The 14,247-nt window shown below is 39.8% G+C and overlaps 1 protein-coding gene across 2 annotated transcripts in view; it reads left to right on the top strand.

The window, feature by feature from the left end:
* The window catches only part of CTNNA2 (catenin alpha 2), a 1,396,423-nt gene that overhangs the window by 254,748 nt on the left and 1,127,428 nt on the right, over positions 1–14,247 (top strand). For both annotated transcript variants that reach the window (XM_072126314.1, XM_072126313.1), the window contains exon 6: positions 2,532–2,798. In XM_072126314.1, the coding sequence (XP_071982415.1) occupies positions 2,532–2,798 (267 nt within the window). The remainder of the gene's footprint in view (positions 1–2,531; positions 2,799–14,247) is intronic.

The raw sequence follows: 14,247 nt of genomic DNA, 5'->3' as shown, positions 1-14,247 counted from the left end.
TACTACTAGGAGCTACATGGACTATTACATTATTACTACTAGGAGCTACATGGACTATCACATTATTACTACTAGGAGCTCCAGGGACTATTACATTATTACTACTAGGAGATCCAGGGACAATTACATTATTACTACTAGCAGCTACATGGACTTTTACATTGTTACTACTAGGAGCTACATGGACTATTACATTATTACTACTAAGATCAACATGGACTATTACATTATTACTACTAGGAGCTACATGGACTATTACATTATTACTACTAGGAGCTACATGGACTATTACATTATTACTACTAGGAACTACACGGACTATTACATTATTACTACTAGGAGCTACATGGACTATCACATTATTACTACTAGGAGCAACATGGACTATTACATTATTACTACTAGGAGCTACATGGACTATTACATTATTACTACTAGGAGCTACATGGACTATCACATTATTACTACTAGGAGCTCCAGGGACTATTACATTATTACTACTAGGAGCTCCAGGGACTATTACATTATTACTACTAGGAGGTTCATGGACTTTTACATTGTTACTACTAGGAACTACATGGACTATTACATTATTACTACTAGGAGCTACATGGACTATCACATTATTACTACTAGGAGCTACATGGACTATTACATTATTACTACAAGGAGATAAATGGAATATTATATTATTACTGCTAGAAGATACATGGACTATCACATTATTACTACTAGGAGCTACATGGACTACTACATTATTACTACAAGGAGCTACATGGACTATCACATTATTACTACTAAGAGGTCCATGGACTATTACATTATTACTACTAGGAGCTACATGGACTATCACATTATTACTACTAGGAGGTCCATGGACTATTACATTATTACTACTAGGAGCTACATGGACTATTACATCATTACTACTAGGAGCTACATGGAATATTACATCATTACTACTAGGAGCTACATGGACTATTACATCATTACTACTAGGAGCTACATGGACTATTAAATTATTACTACTAGGAGCTACATGGACTATCACATTATTACTACTAGGAGCTCCAGGGACTATTACATTATTACTACTAGGAGCTACATGGACTTTTACATTGTTACTACTAGGAGCTACATGGACTATTACATTATTACTACTAGGAGCAACATGGACTATTACATTATTACTACTAGGAGCTACATGGACTATTACATTATTACTACTAGGAGCTACATGGACTATTACATTATTACTACTAGGAGCTACATGGACTATTACATTATTACTACTAGGAGCTACATGGACTATTACATTATTACTACTAGGAGCTACAAGGACTATTGCATTATTACTACTAGGAGCTCCAGGGACTATTACATTATTACTACTAGGAGCTCCAGGGACTATCACATTATTACTACTAGGAGCTACATGGACTATTACATTATTACTACTAGGAGCTCCAGGGACTATTACATTATTACTACTAGGAGCTACATGGACTATTACATTATTACTACTAGGAGCAACATGGACTATTACATTATTACTACTAGGAGCTACATGGACTATTACATTATTACTACTAGGAGCTACATGGACTATTACATTATTACTACTAGGAGCTCCAGGGACTATTACATTATTACTACTAGGAGCTACATGGACTATTACATTATTACTACTAGGAGCTCCAGGGAGTATCACATTATTACTACTAGGAGCTACATGGACTATTACATTATTACTACTAGGAGCTACATGGACTATTACATTATTACTACTAGGAACTACATGGACTATCACATTATTACTACTAGGAGCTCCAGGGACTATTACATTATTACTACTAGGAGCTCCAGGAACTATCACATTATTACTACTAGGAGCTACATGGACTATTACATTATTACTACTAGGAGCTCCAGGGACTATTACATTATTACTACTAGGAGCTACATGGACTATTACATTATTACTACTAGGAGCGACATGGACTATTACATTATTACTACTAGGAGCTACATGGACTATTACATTATTACTACTAGGAGCTACATGGACTATTACATTATTACTACTAGGAGCTCCAGGGACTATCACATTATTACTACTAGTAGCTACATGGACTATTACATTATTACTACTAGGAGCTCCAGGGACTATTACTTTATTACTGCTAGAAGATACATGGACTATTACATTATTATTACTAGGGGCTACATGGACAGGGAGCTTCCAGTAGCAATATTCCATGTAGCTCCTAGTTGTAATAATGTAATATTCCATGTATCTTCTAGCAGTAATAAAGTAATAGTCCCTGGAGCTCCTAGTAGTAATAATGTAATAGTCCATGTAGCTCCTAGTAGTAATAATGTAATATTCCATGTAGCTCCTGGTAGTAATAATGTAATAGTCTATGTATCTCCGAGTAGTAATAATGTATCAGTCTAAGCAGCTCCTGGTAGTAACAATGTAGCGGCTCTTCCATCATGCAGTGAATGTATCATTGTCTTCTTCTTCCTAGGAGTTGAAGGACCCTCACTGCAGGGATGAGATGGCAGCGGCTCGGGGGGCTCTTAAGAAGAACGCCACCATGCTGTACACGGCGTCACAGGCCTACCTGCGCCACCCTGACGTGGCAGCCACGAGAGCCAACCGAGATTATGTCTTCAAACAAGTGCAGGAGGCCATAGCCGGCATCTCCAACGCTGCGCAGGCCACGTCCCCCACTGATGAGAAGCAGGGTCACACCGGCATCGGGGAGCTCGCCGCCGCACTCAATGAGTTTGACGTGAGTAGATCAGACGCCACATGTGTGTTATACAGTCTCTCTATGGCTCAGCACTGTATACTATATCACTGGGGGTGCAGGTATTGTCCCTGGTGAGATGTGTAATCAGACCTTTGTGTATGCTATTAGTAGCAGCAGGACTGTGAAATATGGGTTTATATTCCATGATAGTAAATTCTTCAAGTGCATTGGAAACATATCCTCACACTGCTGTGCTCTCAGCTTTCTGCATTAAGATGGTAGATGCTTTAAACATTATTCACTCAGAGGAGACGAGCTATGAAGCTGTTCAATGCAGAGAGCATGTGTCCTCACACTGCTGTGCTCTGTTCTCTCTTCAGACATTGTTAAGTATCGTTCTGATGTAATCATACCTTTTTGTATGTTGTTAGTATAAGCAGGACTTTGAAATATTAATTTATATTCCAGGACTGTAGCTTCTGCAAGTGCACTTGGGGTGTGGTCTCACACTGCTGTGCTCTGGGCTCTCTGAAGACACTGTTAGGTATTGTCCCTGGAGAGATGTGTAATCATTCCTTTCTGTATGCTGTTTGTAGCAGCAGGGTTGTAAAATATTCATTGATATTCCAGGATTGTAGCTGCACTGGAGACATGTCTTGTAATGTGTAATCATACCTTTGTGTGTATTGTTGGTAGTAGCATAATTGTAATACATGGCTTTATATTCCAGGGTTGTAGCTTCTCCAGATTCACTGGACATGTGTACTCACACTGCTGTTCTCTTAGCTCTCTGCATTGAACACCTTCACATCTCCTCTAAATTAATAATGTTGGAAATATCTTCCATCTTAAGTCAGAGAGGTGAGAGCACAGCAGTCTGAGGATAAACTTCCTGTACACTTAGGGGAGCTACAATCCTGGAATATAAATCAATATATCACAGTCCTGCTGCTACTAACAGCACACACAAAGGTCTGATTACACATCTCTCCAGGGACACCACCTAACACTGGCTGCAGTCTGTAAGATATCATCAAACTTGATGAGAATATGACATTTATGCCAAGGTCTATATAGAGCAGGTGTATACAGGAGATATGTGTTATAGAAAGACTACAACACTGCCATCCAGTGGCCAAAATCAAGTACTGCAACCAGGATTAAAATCCATTCAAGAAACTGCTGGAGATTTTGGAAAGCTGAACACATTTTGAAGAAGTTCTTTATGAGATTTAAGACAGTATAAATAATAGGAACTGGTGGAGCACAGACAACCTGACATCCCATCATGGTAATTGTATCAAAAGGTGACTGTAATGTAAGAACTTATCCTAAGTGTCATTATATTTACCAGATCTTGCACTGTGGGCTCCATATACACAAGAATTTATTAGCCAAAAAGAGGGGGGAACTTGTCTTGACCCAAATTATTTAGAAAGAGGTTATTGGATATATTTATCTGTACTAAAGGAAATCTCCCACCAGGATGAAGGATTGTAAACCAAGCACACTGAAATACTGGAGTGCCCCCCTCTGCCAGGATCTGCTCTTCTTGTAGCTTTTAATGCCCTTGTTTTTTTTTTACAGAAAAAGGTTTTTAAAATAATGCAAATGAGCCTAAAGAGCTCCAGACTCCATTAACACCTATGATTCCTGGAGCCCCTTAGGCTTGTTTGCATAAATTTAAAAGGGTTTTTTTTTTTTTGGTAAGGGAGCTAAAATAAGAGCAGATCCTGCCAGAGAGGTCACACTGCTGTGTGCTTGGTGTACAGTCTTTCATCCTGGTGGTAGATGTTTTTGAAAGGACCAGACCATTTTAATTTTTCACTCCCCGTCTCTAAAAATACATAACTTTTTTTTTAATTTTTCCATATACTGAGCTGTATCAGGGCTTGTTTTCTGCCTAACCTGCCTGTCCTTTAGTGAACATCAATAGTTGCTCGGAAGAGCAACCAAAAATACTCTTTAGATATTACATCCCCCTAAAATATAACTTTTATTAATCTTACAGTAAAATGTGAGCCAATGTCGCCACCTAGTGCCCACTTGTAGTACTACATAGCACTGTAAATAGAACTGTAAGACCCAAGCGTCCTCTGAATCTATTATAAACAAGTTTCCCAACTTTCCAAAAACTAAAATGGGGATGGAGGTTTCGATGTGTGGACAATTTTAAGGTCCTATGCCATACCCCTAAGGGGCCCACATACTATACGGCCCACTCGTTACACCACAACCCTGTATAATGACCCCCCCCATAGGCAAATATAAGTTATTTCATTGAGGGTCACATCTACTTGATGGTTCTTCTGCAGAGCAGAGCCTCAATGTGCTCATAATATCAGGTGTTGGGTTCTAGAAGGTCCTCTGGTCTCAAAACATGTGTCCCAGGGGCACTAAATATAAAGGTAAAAAAAAATTAAAAAAAAAGAGTTTTATGAACTATGTAAAAAAAAAAAAATTGAAACCATAACTTTGAAAAACTCAATAAAATTTTTATTGAAAAAAAAAAAAATTTGAAAAAAAATCAAATCTCCATTTTGAAATATTAACCGGTTCGCGACCGCCCGCCGTGTATTCACGGCGGCGGTCGCGTCGCGCTGCATGGAGAGGGCTCACGGGCTGAGCCCTCTCCATAGCCGGTAAGTCTTTGCTGCATATTGCAGCAAAGGCTTACCGGTAACATCCGCGATCGGTGCTAGCACCGATCGCGGGTGTTTTTACAGCGTGGGCTGCCGGCAAAGCTGCCGGCAGCCTCAAACAGATAGCGGCGCATGGGCGCCGCCATCTTACCTGGGATCGCCGCTCCCCGTGACGTCAACGGGGGGCGGCGATCCGTCTCCATGGTAGCCTCGGGTCTTCCGAAGACCCGAGGCTATTTCGTTTTAACCCCTTCATTACAATGTGCTGATAGCACATTGTAATGAATGAGTTAGAAAATCCCCATATACTGCTATACTGTAGTATGGCAGTATATGATAGGATCGATCAGACAACCTAGGGTTAAAGTACCCTAGGGAGTCTGAAAAATAGTATAAATAAAAATAAAAAAAAGTTTAAAAAAAAAAATTATAATAAAAAAACCTAAAATTTCAAATCACCCCCCTTTCCCTAGAACTGACATAAATATAAATAAACAGTAAAAATCATAAACACATCAGGTATCGACGCGTCCGAAAATGCCCGATCTATCAAAATATGATAACGGTTTTTCAATGCGTTTAACCCCGTAACGGAAAATAGCGCCAAAGTCGAAAATGGCACTTTTTTGCCATGTTGAAAAATCAAAAAAAATCTATAAAAAGTGATCAAAAGGTCGTACAGTCCTAAAAATGATATAATTGAAAATATTATCAAATTTCGCAAAAAATGACACCACCCACAGCTCCGTACACCAAAGTATAAAAAAGTTATTAGCACCAGAAGTTGGCAAAATCAAAAAAATTATTTTTGTACAGGAGGTTTTAATTTTTGTAAATGTATGAAAACATTATAAAACCTATACAAATTTGGTATCCCCTTAATCGTACCGACCCAAAGAATAAAGTAGACATGTCATTTGGGGCACTCAGTGAAAGACGTAATATCCAAGCCCACAAGAAAATGGCGCAAATGCGTTTTTTCACCATTTTCATTGCATTTGGAATTTTTTTCCCGCTTCCGAGTACATGGCATGGAATATTTAATACCATCATTATGAAGTGCAATTTGTTACGCAGAAAACAAGCCATCACACAGCTCTTTACGTGTAAAAATAAAAAAGTTATAGATTTTTGAAGGTGGGGAGTGAAAAATGGACATGAAAAAACAGGAAAGGGCCCGGTCCTTAACCGGTTAAAATACATCCAATATAAAAACTTACATGATAGTTATGGTCGCCTAAAAACGCACAAACAAATTAAATATTAGAAGCATTTATCCACACAGAAAACAAAAACCTTCTAAAGCCGCAGAGTTGTAATCACTTTTCCCATAGAAAAACTTAATAAAAAGTGTCCAAAACTTCAGAAAAATCCTTTATTAGTATCAATAAAAAACTGCAGCTTGCCCCACAAAAAACAAGCCCTTACACAGTTCCATGGACAGGATAAAGAAAAGGATTGGAATATAAGAAAAATAAGAAGCTTTGTTTTACAGGGTTTTTTTTAAATAAAAAGTGTCCAAAACTTCAGAAAAATCCTTTATTAGTATCAATAAAAAACTGCAGCTTGTCCCACAAAAAACAAGCCCTTACACAGTTCCATGGACAGGATAGAGAAAAGGATTGGAATATAAGAAAAATAAGAAGCTTTGTTATACAGGTTTTTTTTTTTAATAAAAAGTGTCCAAAACTTCAGAAAAATCCTTTATTAGTATCAATAAAAAACTGCAGCTTGTCCCACAAAAAACAAGCCCTTACACAGTTCCATGGACAGAATAAAGAAAAGGATTGGAATATAAGAAAAATAAGAAGCTTTGTTTTACAGGGTTTTTTTTAAATAAAAAGTGTCCAAAACTTCAGAAAAATCCTTTATTAGTATCAATAAAAAACTGCAGCTTGTCCCACAAAAAACAAGCCCTTACACAGTTCCATGGACAGGATAGAGAAAAGGATTGGAATATAAGAAAAATAAGAAGCTTTGTTATACAGGTTTTTTTTTTTAATAAAAAGTGTCCAAAACTTCAGAAAAATCCTTTATTAGTATCAATAAAAAACTGCAGCTTGTCCCACAAAAAACAAGCCCTTACACAGTTCCATGGACAGGATAGAGAAAAGGATTGGAATATAAGAAAAATAAGAAGCTTTGTTTTACAGGGTTTTTTTTAAATAAAAAGTGTCCAAAACTTCAGAAAAATCCTTTATTAGTATCAATAAAAAACTGCAGCTTGTCCCACAAAAAACAAGCCCTTACACAGTTCCATGGACAGGATAGAGAAAAGGATTGGAATATAAGAAAAATAAGAAGCTTTGTTTTACAGGGTTTTTTTTTAAATAAAAAAAAAGCACAACAATAATATATACAGTAAGTATAGTAACGCTGCGTTTGTAAGGACCCGCTGAAAAAAGGGAACCTGTCAGTTTTACCTAATAAACCAGTGTTATAGAACTAGGCAGGAAAACTATACAACTATTGTGGAATTTGGGTTTTTCCAAAATTTCACTGTATAGATAACGCATATCTATTTATTTATTTATTTATTTTTTTTGCCATTTTGCCACACATTATAAAAATCGTGAGCGTTTCCCTTACAAAATAAACCTTGGCCCATAAAAAATAAGCTGACACAAAAATTTTTAAAAAATTATCTACCATCATGATAAAGCAGGGACACCTGGTCTGTGGGAATCTTCTTATATTTGTTATCCATGTCCTACTTCCTTCTAAAATCAGATTTTATAATTATTCTTAAGAATCAAAAAAGAGCTCTGGGAAGGGGAGGTGTTACCATAGCCCCTCTGTGCTGTAGTTTCACAGGCTATTGCACTGTGCAGTGAGTACTCCCCTCCTATTACTGTGTAAAATTATATCAGGCTTGGGGAGCAGGTGGGCGGGGAAAACAGAGAAACAGCCTGTGGTTCTGCAACATAGAGAGGCTCTGGTAACACCCCTTGGAGCCCTTCTGATTCATTAGAATAATTATAAAAGTTGATTTTAGAAGGAAGGAGGCCATGGGTAATAAATATAAGAAGATTACCACAGTCCCGGTGCCTGGATCTAAGAGTAATGTCCCTGGTTTATCAGGATGGATTCTGATGGTAGAATGGAAAAAACAAAAGTAAAAAAAAAAATATCTAGTTAATTTTTTTCCCTCTAGAATTTGGTACGAAAATGCCGGAGAATCAATGTCCAAAATCAATATCAAGCCTCTTGTTATTAGTCTTGTTGCTGGCCAAGTGACCACTGACCTGTAGTGCCCCTTATTCAGGACCTGCTAGGTGATAGCCAATCACTATCCAGGCCTGTCACTGTGAGAGCTGTGATTGGCTGAGGGGATTGAGTGTTCAGTTACTTCCTGTGTCTCGACAGCACCAGAATCGGGGGACAGGAAGTATCATGGTTGTGTGATGTTTTTTATTTATCAATTCATTTTTTAGTATTTTTTTTTCCATTCTCCTTTAACTTTTCCTCTAAATATCTTAAATTTTTAACCGGGATGTCGATGTTTTTCATGAAAAATATAAACCTGCCGCCTTCGCCCCTTTACAAATTGACTCAAACGAGAATCATTTTCCCGCATAATTTACATCTCGGCGCCGCTTGTAAGATCATGAACAAAGCCGCGCTAAAGACTCTGCGCCATTATTTCCCTCGGCTTTTCATGATTAAATAATAATTGGTGGAGACGAATCTCACAAGTCGTTAATTGTTTTCCGCACTTATTAGCGGGGGGAGGGGCTTCCACTCCGCTCTCTATCTGGGATACAGCAGGATACATGGACGTCCTAACGGAGTATAGAATAAGTTACCGTTTCTGTGTCTTTGGCTCCGTTTATATTGTGTGTAAGGGGAGTGACACCAACTCTTATTTTAGGATGATCCCTTTAAGAATTTGAAAGAACGATACCCCTTTAAATACCAGAAATTGGTCACACCTCTGTTCTATATTGATCAATGATATCTATTTGTGGAAAAGCTGGGTGACAAGCGATCTGGCTGCCTCGGGAGCTGAAATACAGCAGCGCTAGTCCGGTCCCTTTAAGAATGCCTTAAAGGGAAAGTCGTCGGCATACAAATTTGCAGACAGTGTTAGGTTTTGGCACTAGAAAACCTTTCCAATGTATATTTGTGTATGTTTCAAGTTATATTTTACATTTTTGTATGTTCTCTCCCCACTTGCGTGGGTTTCCTCTAGGTCCTCCGGTTTCCTCCCACACTCCAAAACATACTGGTTGATTAGACTGTGAGCCCCATTGGGGACAGGGACTGATTTGACAAGTTCTGTGCAGCGCTGCGTAATCTGTGTGCGCTATATAAATAAAGAATTATTATTATTACTATTTACCCTAGTGTACCCTCACACTGCTGTGCTCTGGGCTCTCAGCTCTGCACAGCTCCGCTCTGAACATATTTAATAAGAGACCAACTACAGCTGATATTCAGAGCAGAGAGAAGGGATGTAGAACAGTTGAATGCAGAGAGTTAAGAGCACAGCAGTGTGAGGACACGCCTCCAGTGCACTTGAAGTAGCTAAAAATATGACATATCAATCAGTTTCTTACACGTCCACAGAAGTAGAAAGATTGAAAGCTTCAGAGGGATTTCAGTTCAATAGTACGGCATTCAAACAGAGCAGAGAGGAGGAGTTATGGAGCAATTCACTGCAGAGAGCCAAGAGCACAGCAGTGTGAGGACACCTCAATTACTAATAAGATACACAGTGGTATGATTACACAGATCCAGGAACAATGCCTACACTAGCTGCAGAAAACACAGAGCACAGCAGTGTGAGGAGGCACTTCCATTACTAACAACATACGCAAGGATATGATTCCACAGATCTCCAGGGACAATACCTGCATTGTCTGCAGAGAATATGCTTATGTTTCACTTAGAGCTACAATCCTGGAATATAAATGCATTTTTTACAGTCCTGCTGCTAATAACAACACATACAGTTATGATTACACATCTCTCTAGGGATAATACCTAAACTTGCTACCGAGGCACAGCAGTGTGAGGACATGTCCCCAGTGCATTTGGAAAAGCTACAATCTTGGAATATAAATTTTCACAATCCTGCTTCTACTAACAACATACACATCCACTGAGTGCACAGAGCACAGCAGTGTGACAATTGTCCCCCAGTGCAGAGAGCCAAGAGCACAAAAGTGTGAGGAGACATCTTCATTAGACTTGGAGAAGCTGTAATCCTGCACAAGGCACAGCAGTGTGAGGACATGGCTTCAATCTTGGAATATAAATTTTTACAATCCTGCTGCTACTAACAACACGTGCAATCACTAAATTCACAGAGCACAGCAGTGTGAGAACTGCCCCCAGTTAAAGGAGCCAAAAGAACAGCAGTGTGAGGACACACTCATTACAAGACACAGCAATGTGAGGACATGGCTTTAGTCTTGGAATATAAATTTTCACAATCCTGCTGCTACTAACCACACATGCAATCACAGACTGCACAGAGCACTGACTGCACTGGCCCCCAGTTTAGAGAGCCAAGAGCACAGCAGTGTGAGGACACACTCATTACATTCAGAGAAGTTATTATAATGAAATATAAATCCAATTTTCACAGTCCTGCTTCTACTAACCACCTATACAAAGGTCTGATTACACAGATCTCCAGGGACACCGATGGCCTATCAAAGCCATAGCTAGTTGCTTGGGGGGTAAGATGTTGAGTATGGTTGTTCTGCCACATATTCCACAATATAACCGGGTCATGTTGGGCGCAGCCAAACCCAAATGGGAAGTCTGGGTCCACTCATCTCTACTTACAAGTATAATATGGCTACGTCCACACATGGGGGCACGGTGGCTGAGTGAGTAGCACTTCTGCCTTGCAGCGCTGGGCTCCTGGCTTCGAATCCCACCCAGGTCAACATCTGCAAAGAGTTTGTATGTTCTCTCCGTGTTTGCATGGGTTTCCTCCGGGTTCTCCAGTTTCCTCCCACACTCCATAACATACTGGTAGGTGATTAGATTGTGAGCCCCATTGGGGACCGGGACTGTTTTGGGAAGCTCTGTGCAGCGCTGCGTTATCTGTGTGCGCTATATAAATAAAGGATTATTATGTGATGGGGGATGGCGGACCATTTATAAGCTGTGTATAAGCTGTCCTGTGTATTATACTGTTATAATGACTTATTACGTCACGGCCGGTAAATGCCTCGCCGCTGTCAGTTCCATGTTTGCCGGAGACGCGAGCGGCGGCACCTCGGTGACCCCTGCGTAGAATAATATTAGCTCTGGAAAGGTCAGCTGCTTCCTAATAGAAGCCTCCAGTAAATGGAGGACGACCTTTTACAGCGTGCACCGCGTGGCGGCTGTGTACACGAGGTCAGGTGGGACTCTGTCGCTAATCTCGATGTCTCGTGTTCGCTTCCCCCTAACATGGCCCCGGGGCGGAATTACCAGAACAGCTTTCACTCCTCTACTTACACCTCAGCCGGGATGTAGCAGAGCTGAATGTGTCATCGCTTTGATGATGATCTCATTACGGATCAATTTAACGCAATATAACAAATCCGGCTCTGCTACATCTATATCCGTAATTAGGGTTTTGCAGAAAATTAGGGCCCCCTGCCTTGTAAATGTGGACAGTCTGTGTCACAATAATACCGTAATAAGGTGCGCACATCATACTGGGATGTAGCAGAGCTGAATGTGTCATGGAGCCCTATGAAGACCGCAGATGATGTAGTGCGGCACACTGGACACTGCTGTATCTGTATTTATAATGGGTCTCTGGACATGAAGTAAAGTAGAGCCCTTCAATTACATTTTTCTCAAAATTTCGCATTCATATAATACCGCCATACGGTTGGCACATCATGTTGGCTCAGCCGGGTTATACTTCTTCATGGATGGATACAGCAGGGAGAAAAATGTGAAAGAATTGTCGCTTTTCTGCCTGTCCCGTAGGAGATCGCAGATAATATACCGCCATGTAGTAAACTCAACACCGCTACATCTGCAATTATAATGACACATCTAATAGTCTTTGTAGCACACAGCAGGGTGGGGCTCATTACCTGAATTATTGGTTTGTCTCCTAATTTCTAGTTCACTTATTACCATACCATATAATACCGCCATATGGTTCACACATTATAAAATCTGGGGTTATAATTTTATGAATAGGTCATTGAATCCAAGGTTTCACGTCAAACTCTCAGACAGTCTGTTTCACAATTTGAGGTCCATATAATACCGCCATATAGAGGCAAAATGATACTGCCATATATATCGCATATAATACCGCCATTTAGAGGCAAAATGATACTGCCATATGCATTTGAATATAATACCGCCATATAGAGGCAAAATGATGCTGCCAAATGTATTGCATATAATACCGCCATATAGAGGCAAAATTATACTGCCATGTGTATCGCATATAATACCGCCATATAGAGGCAAAATGATACTGACATATGTATTACATATAATACCGCCATATAGAGGCAAAATGATACTGCCATATGTATTGCATATAATACCGCCATATAGAGGCAAAATGATACAGACATTTATATTGCATATAATACCGCCATGTAGAGGCAATGATGATACTGCCATATGTATCGCATATAATACTGTCATAGCTGCATTATTAGACTGTATTAGATAATATCAGGCCACATAATAACGCCATATCGCCACAGATCCCAGGTTATCAGATTTATTGAACTTGATTATAAATCATTTTAACCAAATTTACACTGACTCCATCTATTACTATGTCCCCTCTGCACACAAACTGCTTAAAAGAAGAGCAGCCAATCACAGAGCAGCTTTCATCTCTTTTAATGCGGTTGTTAAGTGAAAGCTGTGCAGTGATTGGTTGCAATGCGACAATTCTCCTTTTACACCATTTATATAACCCGTCTGAGCGAACGTCTTACCATGAAAACTGCACCCACAGCGACTCTGCAGATGGTTGCGGATGTTTTGTCGCAGAACGTCAATAATAAACTGATGCTTATTATCTTACGCTACGATAATTCCGGGTTTTACTGATGGCGTATATTATGTATCTAACAATTGCTTCGATGTGACATTATAATTGATGTGTTGTATCAGACACTAATGAGATAAAGGCGGCCGAATACTGATTCATTCATTTACCTTCCAACATGGCCGCCGCGCGCCTCCGCGCGCCTCCGCCGCAGAGTATAGCGAGGCGTCTGATTATTCCATTGTTATATATAATTATACATTATCGCACTCTGCAGCATTACATAATAATCCCCTTATATACAGGAGGTAATTGTATGGACCGCGCCGTATTTGATACTCGAGGGGGGGGGGGGGCTCCAGTGCATCCTGGGAAACTGTCATGGAGGAAAAACCCAAAGGGGGAGATTTCCCTGAAGTGTCTGAGAGTAGAACTGTCCATGGTAACCAATCAGAGCTCTGCTTTCATTTTCCCACAGCCTTTTCAAAACTGAAACCTGAGCTCTGATTGGTTTCCATGGGTAACTAGAACAGTTTTACCTCAGACACTTCTGATAAATCTCCCCATAATGGAAGGGGCAGAGCTATGAGACATGGGGTCACCTTTTCTCTATGGTTCTCCTCATGTTTCTTTATTCATGTAGTTCTTGGGTTCACTTCAAATTTCCGATTCTCTTCATGTGTCTCTAGGGTTCTCTTCTTGTGTCCCCCTGGTTCTCTTAGTTAATCTCTAGGGTTCTCTTCTTGTGTCCCCCTGGTTTTCTACATGTATCTCTAGGGTTCTCTTCTTGTGTCCCCCTGGTTCTCTACGTGTATCGCTAGGGTTCTCTTCTTGTGTCCCCCTGGTTCTCTACATGTATCTCTAGGGT

The sequence above is a fragment of the Engystomops pustulosus genome, chromosome 1 (assembly GCF_040894005.1).
Source record: "Engystomops pustulosus chromosome 1, aEngPut4.maternal, whole genome shotgun sequence".
In the NCBI taxonomy this organism is placed as follows: domain Eukaryota; kingdom Metazoa; phylum Chordata; class Amphibia; order Anura; family Leptodactylidae; genus Engystomops; species Engystomops pustulosus.
This window is presented reverse-complemented; position numbering and strand designations above follow the sequence as displayed.